Source organism: Salarias fasciatus, chromosome 15, assembly GCF_902148845.1.
Source record: "Salarias fasciatus chromosome 15, fSalaFa1.1, whole genome shotgun sequence".
NCBI classification, from domain to species: domain Eukaryota; kingdom Metazoa; phylum Chordata; class Actinopteri; order Blenniiformes; family Blenniidae; genus Salarias; species Salarias fasciatus.
Genome location: NC_043759.1, coordinates 18823176 through 18849644, shown reverse-complemented (window position 1 = coordinate 18849644; position 26469 = coordinate 18823176). Strand labels below are relative to the sequence as shown.

At 44.2% G+C, this 26469-nt stretch overlaps 1 protein-coding gene across 1 annotated transcript in view; it reads left to right on the top strand.

Annotated features, from left to right (window-relative positions):
* Positions 1-2107: 2107 nt before the first annotated feature.
* nkain2 (sodium/potassium transporting ATPase interacting 2) overlaps positions 2108-26469 on the top strand; it is a 77737-nt gene continuing 53375 nt past the window's right edge. Inside the window, exon 1 of the mRNA XM_030110661.1 lies at positions 2108-2192. Within this exon, the coding sequence (XP_029966521.1) occupies positions 2139-2192 (54 nt within the window). The 5' untranslated portion in view covers positions 2108-2138. The remainder of the gene's footprint in view (positions 2193-26469) is intronic.

Genomic DNA, 26469 nt, shown 5'->3' with positions numbered 1-26469 from the left:
ATACTTGGTAATTAAGATACAAGCTGAAGGAAGGAAACACGAAGGACGTCTCTTATTTTGTGGTTAGATTGTTCCCCGTGTTTTACATCTCCCCCATCTCTTTAAACCTATATTTTTCCTGTTTCTTTTATGATTTCAAAGGACAATGTTTATTAGCACAGCAGAACAGACTGTCTCTTTACACTTCAGCACTCTCATTTAATTGCATATAGCATGTCTTTGAATTGATTTTAGACTGATATAGAATATTTGGGTTTTGGTCTTGTCAATACAACCACCACTCTCCACTGCTCTGACATGAGATGAGTTTACCTTTTCATAAGCTCAGGTTCTGCTGACTTTTATTCTATGAAATCTTAAATAAAAATTCCTGAGCAGGTAGAAACTGTGTCTCACAAAATTTCACAACGGAAACTTAAATGCTGCACCTCACTGCTATAATGATGCTTATTCCAAACTATAGGTTTTCATGTTCTCCTTGTGCATTTGCTTTCAGTATCTTCCACAACACAATGCATTTAATTAAATTGTTAATGAGGGACAAAGTCCTCGGTTCCCCTCATCCGTAAAGCAGTTTGGAAACTGGATGGAGGATGCTTGATGTGACAGTTAGTAGGGAAGTATCTGTGCTCCACTGTCAGCAGAGTCAGCAGGAATGAATCCAGTCCAGTCTGGGCGTGTGTGCGCGTAATCGCCATTTCTTTTATTCTGAAAGAGGGGTACCGGAACCGCGGCGTGCCGGTGAACAACGCTATTGACGCACGGCGGGCGGGAGACGCTCATCTCGGCTGTCTCTCTCTCTCCCTCTCCCTCTCTCTCTCTCTCTCTCTCTCTCACACACACACACACTCGGTCCGTTGGTCCATCCCGGTTCTCATTGTCTCCCCCGGTTCACTCCTTGAAGACGAGCCCAAGACGACTCAGTAAACTTGGCTTTTTTCCTGCGCTCTCATCGCCATTTGGAGACTTGCGGCCAGATCCACTCGCTCCATCCTCTGTCCGGAATTCGGACGCGTTTTCAGCCTTTTTTTTTTTTAAATAATCTTTATTTATTTTATTTAAGAAAAAAAACAACAACAACATATTGTTGCGATGTGCCTGTTGTGACGGAGCCGGCGGTTGGAAGCAGCGAGCGGCGGCTGGAGGGGAGCCGACAGAACGCCGTCTGCGTCCAGGACCTGATGGGGAGATGAGCCGGAGGAGGAGGAGGAGGACTCATTAGCCCAGAAGAGCCGCCGAAACCAGCTTCCAGCTTCCAGCAACACATCTCACTTCCCGTTTTTCTTTTCTTTTTTTTTTTCTGGATTAAAAAAAAAAAATCACAAGGAGGGGTAAAATCTGCGCCGGGGGTTCGAGGCGCGGCGCTGGAGGAGAAGACGCGGGGTTTGGTGGAAGATGCTGCCGCTTCATGCGCCTTACTTCCCCTGAGAGGAGGAGAAGGAGAAGGAGACGGAGGCAGGGACCACTTTCACTTGTTCTCTCCACCCTTAAAACAAATTATCATCACCAAATTCAAGCGGCGCCTAATCGGATTATTCCAGGCGAGATCTAATCTGGGGAATTGTGTGTATCTGATCTGAGCATCTCTCTCCCTCTCTGAGTGGCCGCTGATGTGCAGCTCTGGGTTTGATGAGGATGCGGCTGATCGAGGCGGTCGTCGGTGGGATTTACTAGTCCAGCAGGTGATGTGTGAACAAGTGGAGCTCGTGCTGGTTAACCTGTGTTTAAAGTGGGACTGCTTCCATCTGACTGGATAGTTTCACCTGTGTGAGGAGACAGTGTCTGCCCCCCAGCCCCTACACACCCCAGTCTCTGGAAACACAAAGAAGAACTTATATATCACAGTTTTCTTCTTTTTTTATTGCTGACCCCCTTGTGTACTGGACATCCAGTGGACCTCTCTCAGTTTATCTCATTTTTTTTTTGCCCATTAGCAGCTTGTCCATGTGATTGAAGTGGTGGGTTTTCCTTCCCAGGGGCCGTGCTCTGTTCTCTGAGGGTGGGCGGCGAGAGCTCCTCGCCGGGCTGCCTGCCAGCCAGACGGCCCTCCGGGGGGCTTTTTTGGATTCTGAAGGACAGGCTCGGGAGTTACCCCACAGCTCTTCACGGGGACCACTGCCGAGAGCGAGGGGGGCATCATGGGCTGCTGCAGCGGCAGGTGCACCTTGGCCTTCATCTGTGGCATGCAGCTGGTAAGTGTTCAGATTACTATTGATCCTGCAAGGGGGGGCGAGGAAATAGGCGGATAAATCAAGAGGTTTAGTTAAAAAAAAAACAGAAACCCATCTTGCTTATGATGTGGATTCTTGAATAAGACATGTTTGCCTTGACACGAAGCAGGGAGTGGGTGGATTTGTGGGTAGATGAACTGTAAAAGATGGATTGCTTAAAGGTCACATATCAGAAGTTAATAGGTGTATAAAAGGTCACAGTACAAGGGATGTTGCAATTCTAGGGACATCTTGACGAATAATGGGGCTGAATAGATGAATGGGTGTTGGTGGGAGCTCTATGTAGTCCCCTGATGGATTGATAGGAGTGGGCAGTGATCGATGGAGGCCCTGGAGAGGAGTGAGGTATGGCTGGATGGGTGGAGGGACTACATGTGATGTATGTGGAGAAATGTTTGGAAACAGTGAAGCGGGGAAAGATCTGATACAAACTCACGACTGCTGCTCTGCTTCTGTGTACCTCCCTTTCTCCCGTCACCATCTGTGTCACTGGAAACCGGTGCCAGACAAGACCATAGGGAGCGAGAGAGGGGGGATGAGTCTTGAGGTGTGTGTGTGTGTGTGTGTGTATGTGTGTGTGCACATGCATGCTGGGACGTGCGACGATCGACAATTTCATTAGTTCGCTCTTGTACTTTGTGCATATTAAAAGGGAGGCACGGCTCAAAGCGCCGAGAACAATAGGATGCAGCAGAGAGGGAGCTGCCAAGTGGTCTAATGTGCTGCAGGTGGCCTGCTGTCAGGTCAGGACTCTGGCAGGGCTGCAAACATTTACTCCACTTCTCAAGAGTTCCCTTACGTCCAGGATGGAGGCAGGGAAAGTTGGGGAAAGTTGCAGCTTGTAGTGAAAAACGGCTAGAAATTGGCAGCGTCACAGTCTGGTCCTGTTTAGCTGGTAGTCTGGCTCGGTCTGTTCCGAGTGCAGGAACCATGTTTGCATCGATTGCAAAACACGCTCCTGATCGATATGTCATTGTGATGCTAATATTCATGCTAGTTTTAGCTTTTTGTAAGGCTGACATCAGTCATCAACAGCTGCGTTTTGTGCTTTACAACAAAAACAAATAGTTTATTGTGTGTAAGTTAATTTGTGGTGTTGCAATGTTATTCTCACTTGATTGTTGGCTCTCGTGTTTTACTGATTCATCAACCCATCTTCGATCATACTTTATTCAAGTGTTGGAATCAAGCTGAACGAGAGTAGAAACACCAAGGACGGATTCCAGTGTAACACCTATGCCTGGTTTAATAGCCACCAATTTACACACTCAACACACCAATATCCAGTCAGTTTTACATGCAGTCTTTATCGGCAACGGTTTAGTTGGAAAGGGCTGACGTGTGCTCTAGTGTGTGCACGTCCCCTTTTCTCTTTGATTGCGAGTTTTCTCTGAATGAGTGCCGTGGATCCAGACACTCCTGGGATGCAGCCACAGTTTGTTAATTTTATGTTAACTCTGAATGAGCGAGCTAAGTAGATGTTGGTAGTAGATTATGACGGTGAGTGGCTCCTCTTGCTGTCGGCGTGTCTCTTTGTGTCAGTGACAGCCACTGGCTCAGTTTTAACTCATGGTGGTGGTGGATGACTTGGTGTCTAACCAGTGTGTTGCAGTTTGAGATTCATTCACCGGGGATTGTAGGTGTGGCACACACAACCCGAGACTGAGATCCCAGATGAGACGTCACTGATTCAGCTGTGAAAACTGCCTTATTGCTGAAGCAATAACATCAGAATTAAAGTCAAACCGAGGGTGAATTTATTAAAAAAAGAGATACAAGCAGAAGAATGTCAAATGGCACAATTGGAGAACATGCTTTTTGGTGACATTTCGCTTTCATTCTGCACCAGGGAACATTGTTAGAACTGGAATTTCTCTGTAAAAGACTATGTAAAGATGTAAGATGGTTCAAAACTTTCTACTAAAACAAAAAGAACAGATTCATTATAATTCTAGTTCACCATCTTCTCTCTTTTCTAAAGCATGATCTTTTACAGTAGTGTCACAATTCATCCATTAAAGGAATACTCCACCCAAAAAACAATTTGGCCTCATTTTCTACTCACCCTCTTGCTGAGAAACACTCTGGAGCACTTTTTTGACGTTTCAAATGCAGTTGGAGATGTTTGGGGACTTTCGTAGTCAACAAACAGGGACCGACAGAGCCCGACAGAAAAAAAGGTCCATAAAATCCACAAAACGTGCCCATTTTCCTTCATACTGCTCGTCCGCTGTAATCCAAGTGTCCTGAGCGCGTAATGTCCATAATTAATTCTTAACGAGGTAATTTAGTACATTTTAAGAGCCCAAACAGTGCGCTCCAGTGCATGTCTGCGCACGCACCCTGAACTACGGAAGCCGCGGCAGACCAAGCAACTCGCTTGCGCGCTTTCAGCGACTACTTTTCTAAATTGCAAGCGTAGAAGAAGAAGTTCCGCTGTTTATATTCTGCTGTGAGTAACCGAGCTGTGGACAATCACAAAAGTGATTGGCTACTGTTTTAAAGCTTTGAATTCGGTGTCCTGCTGAAAGGGCACAAGCGTGTTGCTTGGTCTGCCGCGGCTTCCGTAGTGCAGGGTGCGCGCGCAGACATGCACCTGAGCTGTACGAGAGCGCACTGTTTACGCTCTTAAAATGTACTAAATGACCTCATTAAGAATTAATTATGGACGTTACGCGCTCAGGACACTTGGATTACAGCGGACGAGCAGTATGAAGGAAAATGGGCACGTTTTGTGGATTTTATGGACCGTTTTTTTCTGTCGGGCTCTGTCGGTCCCTGTTTGTTGACTACGAAAGTCCCCAAACATCTCCAACTGCATTTGAAACGTCAAAAAAGTGCTCCAGAGTGTTTCTCAGCATGAGGGTGAGTAGAAAATGAGGCCAAATCGTTTTTTGGGTGGAGTATTCCTTTAAACCCAGTGTTCAAAGATTCCATATTAGAGTCAGGGTCTTGTTTTAGTTGAACATCTGTTTGGTTGATGCATTGATGCAGTTGAGACGCTGGCTTATGGCTCTCTGCACATCTGACTGAACCTCTCTGTGTGTAATATTGCCTTTGGTTGACTGGTTCTTACAGGTGACTTTATAGTGATGCTCTGCATGCTGCTTTTATTTTTTTCATCGTCAAGTTCAAGTACAATAGGAATAAGGAACACCACGTCTTGAACCGTGGTGTTAAACATGCAGACACTTCAATAATACATCACATTTGTAATACACGTATCAAATTCCAACTGTACCATTGATTTTTAATGAAGTGTTGAATTAATTTCCGTGGTTTGAATGTCTTTGGGTGCCTCTTGGTCTGGTGTGCCGATGCTGGAGGTGATGCTTAGTTTGACTTCCTGTCTCAGAACTTCTTGAATTCTTCTCTATACTGTCACCTAATGCCTAAAAGTGGTACTATTTAATTTTTTCTTTAAAAAGCAAAAACAGCCTTAATTGTTATAATTTTAATGGAAATTAGATTTTTATTTATGTTTGATGTGTGAAAAGTGAAGAGATTGCTCTCACCCTTCAGATTACAGAAAAATACTGACAGTATGTGAAGTTATTTTCTTATGCATGTTTCAAGTTCTTTTACTCCCCAAAAAATTGCAGTTCCCTGTGGCAATTTAAAACCTTTGAGCTAAACCGGTTCCCAGCTCTGAAAATATAGTTCTTTCCATTACTGATGCTGTTACTGTTATTAAAGCCCCAGTTTGGGCTGTATGTTAACCCAGAGGTCCGTTGGCGCCGTACAGGATCTGCCACACCGGCAGCTGCAGCAGGGCAATAAGTCCGGAACAGGTCCTCCGGAGGCGAGCCGCTAAATGAAGATCGGTGCCCGGGCTCCAGCAGCACGAGAGGACGGTTTCGACAGAGTGCTACCACTCATCACAAAATACATCCCGCGTTTGGATAAGCGGCGTAGATTAACGGGCGGCCGGCGTTCGAAGATCCTGCTGGGGAAGTTTTTTCCCTGCGTGTGTGGAGACAGAAGATACTGCATGTGTAATGGGGTGTTATCCATCATGCGTGTGCATGAATTCCTACACATGAAAAGACCGGTTTGTGCCGTACTGCTTTTCGGCGCGTACGGCATGCCTTGTGCACACTGAGGTCCCTTTGTCACGTTGAATGGGACACTGTTTGAGGCATCATGGAACCCGGCGTGTTCGGCACACAAGGGAAATCTTCGGAAAGTCGCCTAATTTACTGGAAGACGTGAACGTCTGACCCTCGGTGTGCTTGTAAAAAGGTCTATTGTGCCGAGAAATGAAACCTCACTGTGTTGGTTTTGTCTGCAGTTGAAAGCAGATGAGGCTGCACATACATGAAACACGCCACTGTGCTGTAAATGGGACGCTGTGCAATTCGGTAGGTGTGTATCCGTGTGTGTGTGTGTGTGTGAATGAGATGCTGTCATAGAGACAGTCATTGTGTCTAATGCAGTGGAACTAATGCCATGCCATAGTCAACAACATGTTTTGCTCTGTTAACTGTTGTAATAGCTAAGCCAGGCGACGCCACCGCTAGGTGAGCCGGCGGTCTGACGCCGCCGTGTGTGTTTCAGCCCCCTGATGGTCAAATCCATTTCTTCAGCCGAACAGCAGCAATTTCTTGCTCTTTAAGTACACTCACTTGAAGTTATTAATATATATATATATATATATATATATATATATCTCACACAAACTGAAGTGCTTGCATTCGCCCTGCGGAAACCGCACTGCCCACAACCGTCTTTGTTACAAGCGAACCTCCGCGACCGCAAATTGAAAGACAGCCTTTTACCCCGGCTGAGACCCCCTGCTGGAGGTAATTGTTTTTGCTGCGCGAGCTTCCACTCTAATAGGCGACCTCGCCGAGTAGAAAACAATGCCGGTCAGTGTGTCTTATGTAGTGGAACTGATGTCTTATGTAACTCTTAACAGCAGTTTTCCTCCCGCTTCATTAGCGAGGTTAATTGCTGGGAGCTGATGTCACTATATCCCGGCAGAGATCAATGATCCAGGTGGGCGATATATCTGCTTCGGAGCTGACGTCGACGCACGCCAAGTGTAATCCACTCACCAGGTGAGTTTGGAAAGGGCCGTGGTACAAATTAGAGTAAGTAGTGTGTTATCCTGATCAATTCCGACTAATCTCTGCTTTCCTGAAAACTACTGGAGAGACCAATGTGTGGAGTCTTTGTGCCTTTTATTACCTGGGATGCTTTGGTTTGTCTGAGTCTGATTGTTTTTGGTAAATATTATGTCTGAAAAACATTGAGAAATGCAAGGTTTTACAATTAGGCAATAGAAAAACAGCAACCAAAATTTCTATGTTGGAAGACAGCCTAGTGTTTATCCTGAATGACTGATTGTCATTGCTGCTGATGTGCCGTCTGTCAGTCAACTTGCCTCATCGACTATTTGTTTCAGGTATAATTGAAGGGCTGGAGGGCAGATCCTGGACTGATGTGCCTCAGATTTACCGAGAAACATTGATTGGAGGATTGCTCCAATTGCTGTGATTATGTGATTGGGTTTTCGAGCAAACGGCGTCTCTGTACATATTCTTTTCAGGTCGGGATGTCTGTAAGGAAATTGTAGCTCATCTGAAATTAAGTTGATTTTTTTTAAGCGATTCCCTTGGAAGGTATTGATTTTATTTGCTATCTTGACGAGACTTAGATAAGCGAATCGCCGCCACGCTTGTATTTTTTAAGGAAATCTGAAGCTCAAGTTGTCAAAGAAAATAAAGAGAAAACCTGAAACAGATGCTAAAAACTCAAGCGAGTAAATCTTACCTTCAAAGAAAACCAATTAACACTTTGTATCTCGCGTGTTGAATCCCTTCAGGCTGTTTTAGATTCGGCTGACATTTCTCCTCCTGAGTGTGGATTTGTCAGAGAGCCATGCAGACTCGGGTCAACAAACGGTCTGGTGTGCAATTAAATAAACAACATATGAAATTTCACGGGATTTGGCAGCAGCTTTTGTAACTCAAAATAAAATAGACTGATTCTTAAATGACCAAACGTTCAATTTCAAAAGTTCTGATGAAGACGGTAAAGTTACGTCGCGTTACATACTGAGTAAAGGGTCACAGTGCTGCATGAAAGAGGACTAGGTGTAGGATTGGACGGCGCTGAACAGATGGGTCAGAGCAGGTCAGAAGTCGTTTGTACCAACAACTCCACACATGTCATGGCCACCGGTGACTCACTGCCGGTGGTGATGGTTGAGGTCTTTGTTGCTATATCGGTCCGCAGCACCCACCAGCTGCTGTCACCAACACAATGACCAGATAAATCATCCGACGGCGCGGCCGAGGAACGGGACCTCGGCCGCGGCCTGCCACCGTCGGCTGGCCTCGGCGAGCCCGCGCAGATGGCCGCGTGGGTGTTCGTGTTGATGCAACGCTAATTATGCTGTTGGTGTGTGCGTTAATCGAATAGAGCAAATGAATGTGAATTACAGCCCTGTAATCCAGTGTACTGTGCAATTACTGTGAGATAATAACTCATAATCCAGTAGAAAAAGAGCTGTGTAGTTGATCTTTCGGCGATGAAGATTCGGGCGGACCGCGGAGTGTTTCGCCGGTGTGTGACCGTCCACGTTTTTGTAGAGGATAAAGACGGCGTCCATTGATGGGACAAAGCTGCACATAAAGTGGCCAGAGGCGATCTGAGCCCCGGTGTTTGTCTGTCTGTGGCACTGCATTCCTGTGACATTTCCACCACTGAGGGACATAATGAATAATTTACCTCTCGGCTGCTGTGACATGAATGCAGAAACGGTATCTCTGCATGTGTGCTGCGTGCGCGTTACCTGATTGCTAAACAGTGGCTGTGCACACACACGTGTCAGCACTCAGCTAAGGAGCATTTTGGAAATAAGACAAAAGACATCTTGCTTTGGATTTACATCCATTTTTATGACTTTCTTTAATGACTTCTGTGGAATTGGCTTGGCAGATTGGCGTAAATTGCCAGGTTTATGTGCTGTTATACAGAAAGGTGCTTCCACTCAGTCTGAAGGCACTTTAACTTCTATAACGGTTTATTAGGGATACTGAGTCACGGGCGTTTTGAAATATGCATGTATCTCTTTTATAGTAAATCCACTTTGAGTTGAGAGTGAGCAGAGCTCCTGCTCTGTGGCAACAGGCGTAATCTCCAGACCTCCGCCCAAATCTTTGCAGCACAGCGAGATAAAAAGACTTTCCTATCCTTTATGTACAACACTGCTTTCAACAAGGGCCACACACAATCTCCGCTCCGAGTCTATAGATTTTCTGTCACTCTTTCTTTTTTGCACTCTCTAATTTGTCAGTCTCTCTTGCCCCAGGTCTCCATCTTTTTTTTTGTATATGCCCACCCTCCCCGTGTGTGTGTGTGTGTGTGTGTGTGTGTCTGTCTGACCGTTTTCATTTCTTCATCTGTCTCCACGGCCTCGCTCTCTCTCTGCCTCCGCCGCACCTCCGCTGCAAGCTTGACTGGCAGCCCATTCAATAAGCGAGCTGAAAAACAAGTTTTCACTCACGGGCACTGATGAGGTGCTTCCATTGTGCCAAATCGCTCCGGCGGCCGCGCCGACAAGCCTTGTCAATGGGTGCAGGCCGGCCTTCGTATTGTTCGGGGTGTTTTCGGTGAATAAAGGGTCAAGCACTTTTCTGGCTTTCACCTGTCAGTAAAATACAAAACCCTGAAAAGTGCTTTGGGCAAAATTAGCTAGCCAGGCACTTTATTATACTTTTTTTTTTTTTCCTCCCTCCTCCCTGCTTTCTGTGCTTTCGGGAAGACGTTTTTAAATTGACTGTTTGCCACTCATTTAACTTCTGTTGCTGACCGTGTCAAGCTGTGATTTATGACGGATGCACTTTATAAAAACAGTCACATATATCACTAAAACGCACGCTTAGAGCTTCGGCTGAGGTTTTCCTCCGAAGGATTTATTGGGAGTTGAAACCTGAGCTGGAGCCTATTAAGTTTGTAGCCCACACATACACAGTGCGATCATGTGCAGAAGGTTTCCTGGGGTGGATGGGAGGAACGTATCCTACTTCTATTCATGCATTGCCCCTTCTGCTTGATTATAGACACAGCTTAATAATGATAAAAAAGATAGAAAGTGCTGTGGGTGATGGTCTGATTTCCATTTCACGCAGTCATAACACTTCTGTGTTTTTACTTCAGCAAAGGCCAACTGAAGTCCGCCCAGACCCCCCGATCCCCTTAATGTGAGGGAATTACTCCTGTGAGAGCCTTGCTCTCGATGGTGGCGGCGTGATGAATCGCAGAGCTGCACGGCACGCATGTGAACCGCATATTAATTACAGGAATTATCCTCAATTAAAGTACTTTTATTGCGGCTGTTACTTTGCTGAAGTAATAATTTACCAGATCCGGAGGCAGAGTCGCAGCGAAAAGACACAGACGAAGCAGCGGCGGTGAGTTAAGCGCGTGTTAAAACCATCAGACAGTGGCGACTATCGCGGCTGCACAAGTCAGTGAGTGAGGGATCAAAAGTTACATCAATAGCCGTGTTAATTTGCTGCTTGCTGTCTCCGTTCAAACAAAGAAGATGCTCCAAGTTTTCAGCTGAAATAAAAAAAGCACTCCTTGTACACTGCACCATGGTTTTTACTGTGTCATCGCTTTTGATGGCAACTCTGATTTGATATTTTGTGGGCGTATATATGCACATACTAGAGTGTATTTTTTTGAGGTCTTGCAGGCTAAGTCAACACAGCGTGACTGTCTATAAATCAGCAGCGATGCCACACAGTTTACCAGGCATTAGGCGACTAGAAAGCTTTTCAGCATGAGCAGAAGCGCTTGCCGCAGGTGTTATAAATGACTTGCAGATCCATCTGCTACTGAAAGCGAGCCTTCCTCTGTGAAGGTGATCTCATGGGGGAACCGGGGTGTATCTTGCCCTTGTTGTTAAAAGTGAGCGACTCCGCCGCGAGAGTAACATTATCGGCACGTATCGGGAGACTGTGGACTGCATGCCAACCGGAGTGATTATCTAAGCCTAATCAGCCACCTGTATTCAGGCAAAACTTGGAGGATAACACTTATCCAGATGTTGTGTACAGAGGTGACTGGTCCAAAAAAAAAGAAAAAAAAAAAACTATTAACAGTCTGCTTCTTGAACACTCCTGAGTTTTGCTGCTTCGCCTCATCCCTACAATCCAAGCAGTGAAGGCTCTCTGGAGTGCAGACAGTGAGACTGGAGTTCTCCTCGCCACAGCTGGGAAGCAGGTATCTTTAAAGCAACACGCTGCGTGAAATCAGCTCGGCCACCTCTCTCTTTCAGACTCACGCCGCAGGATCCAGGCTCTTTCACGCCCTGACAGTTATCAGTTTCTGGCTTTGACTCATGCACCGTTCAGCTAAGATACAGCAAATTGTATTGCAATAAACTAAATCATCTGTTTTCTGCAGTTAGCAGTTTTGCTAGCTTCATGCTAATGCTTGCAAAAGTCGTTGCGTAAAGACACATTGCCACACTGTTTCTTCCTCTAACTTTGTGACTATCGATCCAAGCTCGGTGATGAAAATATTCATTGGTCAGGAGTAGACCGGCTCATTCCTGATCTTTATCGCGATCGTTTAGGGAAACAAAGAAGCAATCGCATTGTTCCGGGAAGCACTGGTTAAATTGTGGCCGTTTCTTGCAGCCGTGCAGAGGGAATATAAATCCTGCAGGAAATATATCTGCAGTGGCTAAACTCCTCCAGAATAATTACACTGCTATTGACTGTCAAACTCTCTTAGAGATTTTGGAGCGCTGTGCACAGTGTGGCGATAAACATTATCTTAGTTCAGACAATGCATCAGGTCTGTTAGAACTAAGACGTATATTTCGGTGCCCGGTTGGAACGTCTTCCTTCACTTCCAGACACCGACGCTGAGTCAAAGTACTTCTCCGATTCTTCGTTGACATCGGCATCGATTCCCTTCTTTTGTGCTTTTCTTGCATCCACAAATGCTCACAGTTACTTTATAGCCGCTCGCCTCCCACACCAGATCAATCCCCGAGCTGCGAATGGTAAATAGCAGGATGGACTTGGGTGTTGATCGCTCGTTCGTGCGTGCATAAGCAGGGAGGTCTGCTGTCACGGCGAACTTTTCCGATTGACTGAATCCGAACACGATTCTGCAGCATATTGTTTGCATTAGTTGCTGTGTGCTTAGAACTAAATATCAGAATACCAATTGCTCAACTTCACCTTGAAAACCATCCCCAGATGTTCATTCTGAATTGCGCCCACTTTAACAGATGTTGTCAGAAATTGGAAGTATTAACAGCTGGAGTCCCCGGAACTGGAGATGGCAATTTAAAAACAAAAAGGGAAGTTCGACCCGCTCTGCTCATGCTGTTCAGCTGTCAGTATGGACCAATGTCTATCAAAAAGTCTGTCACCAAACAACTAAAAACTTCAATTCTGCTCAGCCTGCAGGCTCAAGATGCAAACATCTACCAATCGAAAAATAGTCAACCATGAGCACTTTAATGATTGTTTATTAGATTTTGGTGAGTGTACAACAGTAATCTGTACACATTATGAACAAGTTTAGTGCCATACATCAATGCTACATTACAGTACCTTCACAATGCAGGGAAGGGCGGCTAAAGTCTGGCTTTTTTGGCTGTATTGTTATCCGTGTATGATTTTTATCACAGATTAAACAGATAAAAGATGTCTGATTGGTTTCCAACACCCCAGAAATTAAAGATTCAGTCACCATCGCCCTCTTTTTCCTCTCGTAATAACTCACACGCACTGAATTTTGAATTGCGCAGCCATAAATTTTTTGCCGTTTCAGTCCAAACGTTTGCAGGCCGGGGTCTCGGGCCACTCGTTTATCTTCTCAGAAGTTGTTGGCAAGTTTAAATTATGACTGGAATCCTAAATAAAATCAGCCACTTTCTTGCGATGCACCTTCAAACGATGTTGGGTCCAAAACTCAAAGAGCCACTCAGTGTAATTTGTTTTCAAAAGACCTCTTCAGCCGCACTGCAGCACCGCCATCCCACTTTCTTTTCCTATAAACTACAATTTTCCACCCAAGATGTTTTTTTTTTTTTTTGTTCCAGAAACAGCTCGAGTCCCTCTCCCCGTTGAGGTTGTAGTGTTTCTTTTTGAAAGCATTTTGAGCCACACAGACAGGGTGAAATACCATGATACTGTATCAGCTCATACTGTCATCATGGACCAGTCTGTGGGTCTGAAAGAGGCGGATCTGTGAAGCTGAGACCTTCTTGTTCGGGCTAGAAATGCTGACTCGATCTATATTCCTCCACAGCTCAGTAAAGCCTCTAAATTGAACCGTTACACACTTGGTTTATTTAGCCTCCCTGATGCTGAGACGCACACCGTGAAGCCGCATCCGCTTCATATACCTCTGTTGTTTGTTTGACTGTGGCACAACGCTCTGATGTAGCACACAAAACGTTATCTAAGCGGAGCGGCGTTCGTTACTCAGCTCAGATGTGCTCCCACGGTCTCAGGTTGCAAAACCAGCGTCATTAAAAACTTCAGCCATGAAAGCAGTCGAGCCTGCTGCTTTGATTCTGAAAGCATTTTATTATTTTGTTAACCATTATATCATCAATATTACTCAACCGGCAGCCTTCTGCGGGTTTATGTAATGACCATCAGTGTTAATGTTTTCATTGAGTATGACAAAAGTGTTGTTTTGCTTTGTTTTTTTTTTTTGTTTTTTTTTTCTTCTAAGGATGACTGTTGGATACTTCCGTTGTTTACTGTTCCAGTGTCTTTTTTTTTATTTTATTTTCTGCTGTTGCTATGAAAGCATCAAACAGAAAAAGGTGTAAGTCCGAGGTGCCGGCGCTTTATAAAGCTTCTGGTTTTGAACAAAACCCATGACAGGAGTTCTAAGGAGTAACTTGAGTTTTGTCTGCAGAATGAAAAGCTTTTTTCTGACTGAAGGCATTTTAGCTTGTCACAGTTCAAAGTGGGATCGGAGAGGATTTTATCCAATTCACATTTGGTGTTCAAACACTTATCCAAAGTAAATGCTTGCACATCCCATATGCAGCTTTTTTTTGTTTGTTTATTTTCAACAGTTGAAGGTTTTCAGCATCAAAAAATCCTCAGCAGACCGTGCACTAATCCATCTGCAGTGGTGTTACAGAAAAATATGTTTCATTGTTTTATTCTTGGGCTGATCTTTAAGCTTTTAGACATTTTCTGTGTGTTATTAACAACAAGTGTTGCCAAATTATCCATTCCTATTTATTTTTTCCTCCTTGTTTCCACCAACAACATATGGTCCTTCTGTCTAATTCCACCAGAATACACTTGCATTTAAAGGAAAATACTGAAGACAAACTTTTGCTTTATTGCGTTTCCTTCTGAACACTCACCGCCGCGGCTCTCACTCCCCCACACCTCCCATTATTTTCTGATTTCTATTGAGCGGCACATTTCTATAAAATATTAAACTGTGAGCTACCAACTGACGTCTGCATCGTTTTATGCGAATCCTTTTTAAACGTTGTCGTCCGCCCTTTGTTTTGAGAAGAAAGGAGTATCAAAACACCAATCGGCTCAAATTTAGAGGCGAGAGCGAGATAGGTTGAAATGAAACACCTCTTGTGTTTGTCTTCAATAGACGCTTCGCTGTGGATGTTCCCGATCGAGGTCAGTGAGGAATAATATAGAAAGCAAAGAGGCTTTCTATGCGCGCTTTTTATTTCATTCTTCTGACATTCCTCCGTTATACATAGATTGTGCTTCTGGGCTGCAGAATGAAGTGTTTTCACAGAAATGTGATGATCCTTTGTTCTTTTTGATGAAGCTCAAAGGTGGCGAGCAGATCGCTGTTCAAGGACTGGAATTAAAGCCACCGACCAGCAGCACTGTGCATTTCCAGACTGTGCAGAGCAGAAACAGTAGTTCATTAAAATTATATAACAGACTGACTTCTAATAGGAGTTGTATTTATATTTAGCAGGACCGAAGTCCTCTCATGGCTCAGTCCTGCTTATTCATGTGGCCCCTCAGGAAAATTAACTGCTGTGGAGCAGGAGAAGAAAGCAAACAGCCACATATAGAAAAGAGCGCGTAACAGTGTTTTCCACCCTCAAAATACGGGACATTAATGATTTCATCTTCACTTTCAAAGCGATCTTGAGAACCTCCGGTGTGGAAGCGGCTGCGGCCGGCCACGTCGGATTGTTTGTTTCTTCAGAGCCATCCAGAGGCCAGTCTCAATCTTCCCACACCGCGCTCTCAGTCCTGACCCCATCTTTTGAATCGCTGCCGGTTCCACGCGGAACCGCCGGAGTGGGAGGGGAGCGAGGCGACGGCGGGCGACGGAGGGCACGTTCAGTATCTGAGCTGGCGATATCGCGGCGCCGCGTTGCCCGCCGAGCCGCAGAGATGCGTATCGACGGCGCCGCCGGCCGACCTTGCGCACGACCACACTGACGGATGAGCGGAGATGGAGTTTGGCCGGACGCCGCCTCCCGTGCGTCGACGCGCGGCACGCTCTTTCCTGTCAGTTCCGGTTTTGAGGCACTCAAAACTGTTGCGATGCCGACGCCGCTCCCGCCTTATTTACCCCTCAAGGTGAAACGCTCGCATTGCTCTCCCGGAACCCGCATCCTGTTGATGCAGTTGTTGCTATTGTTGTTGCCGTGAATCTCGATATCCCACCCATGCCGCCGTTTTGATCTTATTACATCAAAGGAGTGCTTGAATTATAACAGCGATCGGCTGCAGACGCGATGCCTCCAGCTTCATTACACATAATTATGAGACGGAGATATGACTGGTGTCAGATGAATTCCTCCTGTTTGGAGAGAAAACAACCATATTTTCTGGATGACACTCGTATTTTGTGGAGTCTGATGGCTTTTGGGAGGCTGGCAAAGAGAGTATGAGGTTATCAACTCTTTATTTAGCAGGAAAAAGCAACAGAAATGAGCTACAAGGCTTTCAGGTGGGAGCGGCGATGAAATTTCATTGCGCTGTTTGTCTTGGTGTTTTATTTCATCCAGCCATGTAACCAGCCTCCCATCAGCGGCGAACCTTCCGCTGATAAAACATCATCTTAGTCTGAGAGGTTTATTATCTCGTCTTCAATAACATAAACACGGTTAGACTCTTGTACGTCTGTTATGTCTTCCCTTTTTATTCTCTGCTCAGCGCCTCGTTTCTCCTTTGGTTTCTTATGCCTTTCTGTCCTTTTTTTTTGTCTTTCTTGGTATCACTGTTGGCCTTGTTGCCTTGTAATTTTTCTCTCCGTGTCCCTGTCTCTCTCCCAGGCTCGCTCGCTCTTTCTTTCATTCTTTCTTTCGCTGCGCTGCACAGTCTCTCCCGGGCCATTTGAGTTGCTCAGGGAGCTGTGAAAACGATGTCTGTATGTCTTTGCGTCTGCATCCTGTAGGGACTGCCTTTGAGTATGAGTGTGTGTGAGTGTGTGTGAGTGTGTGTTCGCACGCGGGGACAGCCGAGGAGCTAGTGGAGCGTGCTAAGTCTGGCTGTCGAAGCCCTTTGACTGGGACGAGGAGACGAGGGAGGAGAGGCGGAGGGAGGGAAGGACGGATGGCCGGACAGATATATTCATGGAGGACAGATGAACGTCTGGGTGCGGATCGATGTTGGGATGGAGGGATTGAGATTTGGTCGAGTGGATGAGGAGAGGGCTGGAGGAGATGAGCTGGGGAAGCGAGAGAGGGGAGGATGATAACAAGAGGGGATGGATCGATGATGGATAGATACCCCAGATATACAGATGATTAATGGATGAATGGGTCGTTTAACACCGCAAAGTTATCAGAAATGACCACAGATCACAGACACCGTACAGTTTGAGACCGCGGAGAAAATAGTTTGTCTGTGCTTCAATCTGACAAGAGAGTCCTTGAGCTCGTCTAATGGCTTTCCATACACTGCCGTTTTTAGCAGCGTTACAAGTTTATTGCTTGTTACAGTGTGTGAAGTGGATTTCATAAACCTGAGCAGGAAGTCTGAATGCAAGATGTCCGCTCTCTGAAACTGAAAAGCCAACGGCAGCACACAAGAACTACATTATACTGTACGATATATGAATTAAAAAACGTCGAATTGAGCTGTATTCTATGTTTTATTGGTTGGTACCTTTTAGCTGCAGTTGCACTGGGCGATTCGAACGCTGAGAGAAGATTATCTCACAACCATTTCCAAACCTCTCTCACTGTGAGACACATGACGAGAGATTAGAAGCCACGATGAAAGATCATGTCACATGCTTGTGATTACCATAGGATGGTAAAAACGGCTTTTATTTCCCTGCATTGTAGATATTAGGCGGCCATGTCATGTTGTACTTCAGTCCGCTGGCTGCTGACGAGTTAAATAAGGCAGATAGTTATGGAGTTGTAATATTATTCCTGCAACCACAAATGAAATTCCGATGGCTTCTAGTGTCTTTCTTCATTGTGATTAAAACAATGATATTGAAGCAGAAAGTGAAGTATAAAGAGAAGAACAGGTCAAGAAGCAGGAAGGGGAACGGAAGCATTGAATTTGGATGAGGATGAGTTCACATTGAGAAAAGCCCTTTATTTTTTACATGAAAAAATAGATCCGACAAAATTTACATTTGTGTCGATAAGATTTTTTTTATAATCTGAGGGCTGTACTTTTGCCAGTTTGTCTTCATCATGTGAAAAATCATGATAATTTGTGAATTTCAGTGAAGGACAGAAGTATTAATTTTTGCTTCTGGAAACAAATACAGAAATTAGCAAACGGCAAAATTCTAGGAAGGTGTAATATCAGATATTCATTTTCTCTTTTGAAAAAAAAATCTAAAATATTTTTCTTCTAAAATGTTTTTTCTGTCAAAATGATATTAAAGCTCAAACTTTAATTCAGTCAAGTCTGTCATTATGTGATCAATTGGGGGAAAACAAAAAATCCATGTTAATCAGCTTAAAACAGACGGCCTTGAATCCACCGCCGTTCTGCTCAGAACGGTGCGTGTCCTTTGGACAGCGAGAGCTGCTGTTACGGCGTTATTTTATTTATGATATGTGGCATTTACAGATTGATGAGTGGTTGTGACAGTGTTGCTTTACGACTTTCCATTCTGAAATGTTACTGCGGAGTTTCAGCAGGACCAGATCATTGAAAATGACATTTTCCGTCGTTTCACATCAGCGTCATTCAGTTGTTTCTCCTAAATCGTGGGATTTTTTTTTTTTTCCACCCTGAAAGAAATAAGAGTCAGCCGTTTCATGTAGAATCTGAGGAAATACGATGTTCCTTTTAATAAATGTTTGAATGATGATAAACTATAGTTTGTCACTAATTTTTCAGTCGTGGTTTGGCTTTGATTGGATTTTATAGCAGCAGAAACAAATGTTATCCCCAGAAAGATGTTGTTTTGGTTTTATTCAAGAAAAAAAAAACTTATTTTACGATCATTTCACCCTCTTAGACCTTAAATTATAGTGTTAGATTGAATGGATTACTGATGCTACACATTTGTAGCTGTTGACAGAAAAATACAGTTGCAGTCTAAAGCAACATTCTGTGAGCATGAGGTCTGTTGTAAATCAGATTGTTCCGCTCCTATGCATGTATTATTCATTCAGCAATTAGGAAATGTCTAGTACTTGCTCAACACTTCTGCCAGAGTGTTAATAAATACAACTTTTCACATGCCTTTTAATATCGAGCGAATTTTCTGCGCTCATCTGTCACCCGGAGTTTCTCTCGGATTAACACGACAGACGGCGCAACGTTTTTCACCTGCAGTCACAGGAAGGCAGCTTCACACCACGCCTAATGTGGCGAAGTCAGATATCCTCTGGAAGCTGGAAACGGTATGGTGGCGTCTCCACTGTCTGAAACTACACTGCAGTGCTGGAGGGCTTGGTTTGGCAAATATACAGACTGGCCAGGTAATCAGAGGAGTGGTGGAGACGTGGCCGCGCTCCAAAACTATAGTTAACAAATTAGCTTCATTTGTTTGAGTGTCTGGCAGATTATTTTGATATAAATATGTCAAAAGTGTATTTAAAACTGACACCACATTGAATTTAAAGACTCACAATCCTACAAAAATTGTTCACCAGATGTATGACTCAGGTAAAAAACAAAAATCCCCTAAAAGTGTATTTCCTCGACTATTCTGCCTCTTATTCACAAAGCACTTTGGATCTCAAGCCTCTATTTTGACAAGCGCGTTTGTGTTTTGAGAGAGAAGATTAAACACGTCATTTTGAATCCCCGATAGTCGTTAGCCTCTGCCTTTTTGGGAGCATTCAAAAAAAAAAAAAGAAAAAAAAAGAAAAGAGAAACCACAGAGGAGTGTTTTGACAGGAGCTTTCTTATCTGTGATGGGTCACATTTTCACTTCTGCCTGCCAAGGTCCTCTGCCGCTTTTCCTGAAGCTGCCATTATTTTGATCTATAAATATATTGGTTCTTTTGTTCTCCTCTACACACACACACACACACACACACACATGAACACAGATTATTGCCATGCGAGGCACAAATTCACACGCAGACATGCAGATGCTCTCTGCGCTGTGTTTTGTGCTCTGATGTCTTCCAGTGGGAATCCAGAGAGCCCTCCTCCCCTCACATGATCCCCGAAGGCGCCAATGGAGAGGAGTTTTGTCTCAGTTTTTAAATCCCTTTAAGGAATACCGACGGTATCGGCTGACGCGTGAGAGCGGAGAGAGCTCGGCATCACACTTTCATCTTTACCTGTAATCATTTCTCCTCCACCCTTCATCCCTCTCTCCTGCCCTCTCCTCCTCTCCTCGTTCCTCCTCTCAGTATGAATTGATTTAGTCTTATTACCTTACACACCTTACCTCTGCTTTGGCTCCAGTCTTATCTCCTCCCTCACATAGACACACACACACACACACACACACACACACACACACACACAGGAGCTCCTGCCTTCTATTTTTTTTTCCCCTCCCTTGCTCTCACTGTCATACACACACATACACAAACACACACACACACGCGCAGTAATCAGATCCGGCAATCTCTTGTATTTTTGAACACAGCAGCTAAAGTGAGATGCGGATACAGTGTCAGCTTTCAGCCCGGCTCCATATCAGCATATCAGCCCAACTACAGTCTCGTCTCACCGAAATAGAAGCACGGCATGGGGTTTTTGAATGTCGGAGGCACGGTGGTGACAGCGGTGCTCGGCTAGTCCGTGCACAAGCGCAGATATTATACAATGAACGTGGACCTTCTGCCATGCTTGTCAAAGTGGCTTCGTATCGTCCGCTCGCCAAATCGAGGGCTGTCACTGTGAGATGTGAAGAGTGAGCCGTTATCTGTTGGAATCTGACCTCTGGATGAAGAAGTTACATTTAGTTTCTTTGTAGACAGTGAAAGATGACTCAGACTTGGATGATCCAACCTCATCCATCTATCCATCCATCCATCTCCATCCATCCATCCATCCATCCATCTGTCCATCCAACAGTGAGGCCCCATTCCTTCCTTTGGTGCCAAACATGATTCATGCATCCAAGTGCAAAAAGGTTGTGTCTTCACTTTGTCTGCAATCAGTAGGTGATACAGTGAGAACAGTACCATTGGGATGATATGTGCAATATGCATGTAATACACACATTCAACAACATTCTCTCTTTTTTTGTTTTTTGCAAATGATCCCAAACTTTAGACATGTTTTACCTTTTGCAGAGAGTCTCTCCCAACTTTTTACTTTTTCACAGTCCGTGTAGAACACGATCCCCGGGGTGGAGCACAAGTGACTACTTAAAAGAATACTCCGAAGATTTTGGACCCACGCCCTATCCCTATCATTTACAAAGTGAGATAAGCTCATAAATACCTTTTTTGTGTCCGTTCGTCCAGTGCCTGGCTAACAGCTGTTAGCATCGTAGTTAGCTTAGCTCAACTACAGCAGTTGATGAGGAGACAGAGCCAGACTGAGAAAGTGGACATAATCCTCCTTCCAGCGGTCCAGGGGACGGCGTATTAGCACGCAAAGTAAATCCGAATGGTTATAAAACATTTTAAAAGACGTGTTATCTTTTCAATCCCTTAAAATAGCGTTTTGATACACACAGACCTGCACAAGCATAGTGCGCTGCGGAAGGATATACCAGGCGCACAGCGGCTGAGTCTATGCTTCTACTGCTGTGCTCTGGTATATCCTTCCGCGGAGCACTGCGCATGCGCAGGTTTGTGTGGATCAAAACGTTATTTTAACGGATTGAAAAGATAACACGTCTTTTAAAATGCTTTATAACCATTCGGATTTACTTCACGTGCTAATACGCCATCCCCTGGACCACTGGAAGGAGTATTTTGTCCACTTTCTCAGTCTGGCTCTGTCTCCTCTTCACCTGCGGCAGTTGAGCGAAGCTAACTACGATGCTAACAGCTGGGAGCCCGCGGCTGGACGAACGGACACAACAAAGGTATTTATGAGCTTATCTCACTCTGTAAATGATAGGGATAGGTTGTGGGTCCAAAATCTTTGGAGTATTCCTTTAAATATTCTGGGCAAAAAAATTGCCACAAGTATTTTTTGTAATCGAATTACTCGGTTTCCTTGAGTAATCGTTGTAGCTCTATGACAACAATTGCGCTTGGAACAATACTGTTCCCATGTTTGTTTGCTGTTGGTAGGGAAATTATCAAACATGGAATGTTAATTAAATACTTACCGTAACCTTTTGGGGAAAAAAGCAATGATAAAACAGTTAATTTATTGTATTCATTTAGGTAAATGCAGTAGTGTGTGTCATATTGCATGTCTGTCTAATGTAATGGTCTTAGATGCTCATTTACATGACTATTTATTTCCTGGGAAATTAATAGAAGCGATTTAAACAAGCCGTGATCGAGTAGCGAGCGCAGTTGACTGAGGATCAATAGGTCGCAGCCCTCAAAGCTGCTGTGGTTATGGAGGCCGTGTCCTTGTGTGAGGCTCTTTACCATCCTCACTCCTCAAGGAAGCGTGGTGTCGCGGCTTCCAGGATCCGGTTTGCATGATAATGTGCCGAGCTGCACCTGGCCCACTCAGGGGTCATTGAGTGTTTTATCTCCGGACCGGGGAAGCAAAGTGTGGCTCATTTAAGTGTTGCTGGACAGGTTCAGGTGCAGGCTGCAGAGCCTGGAGTGTGGAAATGAGAGCAGAGAGCAACACAATCCCATAGAGCATGTCGCCAACTTTCCTTTCACTAACCACAGGATGCAACCTCAAATTTTCACTGTTGCCTTTCTTTAAAGCGTGGATATGAATTTGACATCAAATTTAGAAAAATCACATAAGATACAATGTCACTCAGTTTAGGATTAAGAGTGTCTGAATTCATGTAATCTTTTCTTGGCAGCACAGTCAGTAACTCTGAATGACTCTTTCGTGTTTATTATAGTTTCCAAAAGTACATGTATGGACCGCCTTAAATCCTGCTTGTATTTTGCGGGATTGTGAGGTGAAGGAAGGCAGAGGTTGCTTGTTTTCCGCCTCGGGCAGCAGGTTTTGGACAGCTAAGAATGTATTGATGATCCCAGTAAGATCACGATGCTTCTCTACCAGCGAGCCCACGTCTTCACGCATTTAGGCAGGCTGCCTGGAAAGTTTCAACGCAGAAAAAAAAAAAAAAAAAAAAAAAAACACAAAAAGCCATTACCTGAACAAACAGTCACCTAAAGCGCATCTCCAACCCTGAAAGCGCCGTGATCATTCACCGAGTCTGATGAAAGCAAGCCAATATCATTTGGCAATCTGTGGGCCTTTTTGCAGCGCAGGGCATGATTGATTGAAATAAAGGGAGACGATACGTAATGCCGACACTGTCAGCTGTCCAATCACCAGAAAGGATTTTATGATTGATGGCAGGCACAGGCATTCCGAAGTCTCACACCTCGACGCTGCACTTTCAGCACTCACTGTGATTGCATTTGTGTGTGTGTGTGTGTGTGTGTGTGTGTGTGTGTGTGTGTGTGTGTGTGTGTGTGTGTGTGTGTGTGGACACAGAACCAGAGCTTGTGTGTGTGAGTCTGCATATGTGGGGTTGATTGCAGTGGCAAGCATCTGCCTACTTGTGTGTGTGTGTGTGTGTAGTGATGGTGCGGTCTGTCCGTGTGTGATTTTGCGATTGTGTGTGTGTGTGTGTGTGTGTGTGTGTGTGTGTGTGTGTGTGTGTGTGTGTGTGTGTGTGTGTGTGTGTTGCTGTGGAAACCTGACTGCCAGCGGTGATAATGTGGGACCCAAAAGGAGGGAGGCGAGCGGTGAAGGACGAGCGAGACGTAGCAGAAAGCGATAGATGGAGGAAGGAGTGAGCGAGGGGCGGAGGGACGTATAGGAAAGGGGAAGATGAATAAAACGCGCACCAGACAAGGTCCAAAGGAAGGAATGGAAGCAGCAGAGGATGGATGGACGGTTAAATAAAGCTGGAACAGATGGGGGACAGAGAGACAAGGTGGTAGAAAGGGGACGAAGGAGACGGATGTAAATCCATGTCGGTGGAGGAAGGATCCAGATGTAAAGCCGGACCCCTAACCTGAACTCTTCCTCGAGTTGGGCCTAATTAGTGTCAAAAATCTTAATGTCATATTTTCTGGACTATAAGTTGCACATATTATGTTGCGTCTATTAAATATATCACGATAAACAAACCAAAAAATACACCATTCGTAAACCTCAGCTGGTAGATGCTGTTGGAGAACCCTTCTGTGAGTTTATTCTTCCCTTCGAGCTTTTAGCTCAAATCAGCCGCCTGTTTTTGTTGTTGTGTTTTTTTTTTTTAATCATGGTTACAGTGTCTCTCCTTTGAAACTCCAAGCTCTCTTTCTGCCGCTCTTGATTCATTTTCTTTTTAATTGTAGGTTTTCGTTCTGCTGTGTAGCTTTTTGGATGGTATTGTGACACTTAGTGATCCCAGACAGTATAGTTCAGCTAAATTAAATTGCTTCTTAATGTAATTTGCATGACCACTAGAATAAATGAAAAAGAGCAACTTTTACCACAGAAAAAAGATGAATCCAAATGAAACCTCCATAAGAAAGGTGAAATAACAATGAGAGCAACTTTGATGACGCTGATAGAAACATAAACCTGAAACCACAAAATATAGGAGCTATTTTCTATGGATTAACATGATTATGGTTAAAATCCTCGAAACAGTTTAGTTTGGATTATTTTGCAACATAATTTCATTTTGACACAAAGCACTTGATATTCAGCTGAAGCACTTATGACTGCTTTTAACTCATTTTTAGTTTTATCTGCCATTAAATGGATGCCTTCATTTTAAGCTCCACTAAATCTAACAGCTAAATGTGTCAACATATTGACTTAGTACTTTGTAAATATTGGCAAGATCTGTTTAGGAATTTTGCAGTTTCACTGTATCTCAGAAATGTGTTTACTTTGTTGTTTCAGCTGATAAAAAAAAAAAAAGCTCATCTTCTGATTGTCTTCTACATTTTTAAAGATCATGAAAATGTGCTCCGGTTCATCTGTGTACGCCGTTCTCATTCCTGCCACTCACAAAAACGCAGATGGTTTCATGGCACGCCGAAGAATTTTCCTGGCCGGTTCCGGTGGCTCGCAGTTAAACAAGTGAAAAATGGACGCCGAAGTGCAAGATGAAGCGTTAATAAATCTCCGTCTTTTTTTTCTGCCGTCGCTGTAATGTGTATGGCACCTCCAGCTGTGTTTGTCATGGCTCTCACAGCTAAACCCACTGCGGCTTAAGAAAACACACGGGAAATAAGAAAGAAATCCTCTTAATTTTGACAACACATGTTGCGAATGCCGCACAAGTGACAGAATCTCTCGCCACAACACTTCGGAGCGCCGCGCGGGAGTGATTTCAGGTGACTGCAAGAGGAAGGCAGTCGTGCTGCAAAGAAGGCAAAAAGGAAAAAAAAAGTGGAACTTTTTTTTGGCTGTTAGTTGGGAAATAATTGCAAAACTAATCTAATTGCTGTGCGGAACGTTTAGTTTGAGACACTGGGTAGTGCAGAAAACGCTGGCGGCTTGGGCTGATGAACTGCTGAAGCAGGTGAGCCACTGAATCATTATCTGGCCGGGAACAACAACTCAGCGGTAACAACAGTTCCTCCGCTCCTTTGTTTACATCCACCTCGTTTTTTTTTTGTTTTTTTGGGTCAGTATTTTATTCTTATTTCGTTAAAATCAAACCTTCAACTAAGTCATCAGATTTACTGGAAATAATGGCAGCAAACTGAATAATACTGACACAAGTGTTTCATTAGTCAGTTAAATTTGTGTTTTCTGATCTGCGGGACCGGTTGACTGTCATGTGGCTGATTGGATGCAGAGAAACAGCAGAGTGCGGATTTTAATCAAGTTAGGATGTAATTGGTGTAAAATGTTCATTTAGGCCCCATTTACAGCGTTTCAAGTGGAAACACATTGTTTGTGTGTTTTCGTCACAGAAGAGTTCTGAGTTTACAGTGTTCGTTTACTAAAATCAATTTCGTTTGCTTGTCTTGTCACTTTTATTTTGGAGAGCCAGGCTGGTTGGCTTCGCGCTCCCAGTCAGCGGTGCACACATTTGCAGATCGAATCACACAAAAAATACATTCTAAAAGAAAATCTGCTCGTTTGCTTTGCTGCTGCAAGAGAGTGTCTAAAAATTGTTATTCTAATTACGCCTGCTTTAAAATGTTTGCGCTGTCGTTTCCCAGCACTGTGTGTTTCTGGATGCCGGTATTAATTTGAAGCTCACTAAGAGCAGCTTCCATCCACTGGCGCAGCCTGTAGCTTTATGCAGTTCACCAGTTGCAGCAACCCTTATGTAAGCAGCGCTTCTGCTCATTGGGATGGAAAACATTGTACAGTCTGCTGGTTATTTTGCTTTTTACTGTTGCTATCAGTTTGGCAAGACTCAAACAGTGCTACAAAATTGACTTCCCCTGTTCTCAGTTCTCAATTCTTAGGAAAGAAATTAGATTTTTTTTTTTTTAAACTTTCCCATTCCGTGAAGATTAAATGTCAATATCAAATCAGCTTTTGTTGTAGTTTCTCTTTCCGTGCAACTTTATAACTGGATAATTTGTGTTTTAGAGAATGTTTTAAGCTTCTGCGCTGCAGAGATTGTGACAAAAGGCAGTGAGTTTATAGACATAAACTCACTGCTTATGATATATAATTATCTGAACTTACTAAAAGCTGTGCATCAAGAGAGGGTACAGTCTGGTTTAGTATTGCTGGCACTTTTAGATCACCAATAAATCAATCAGCCTGAAATCCATGTT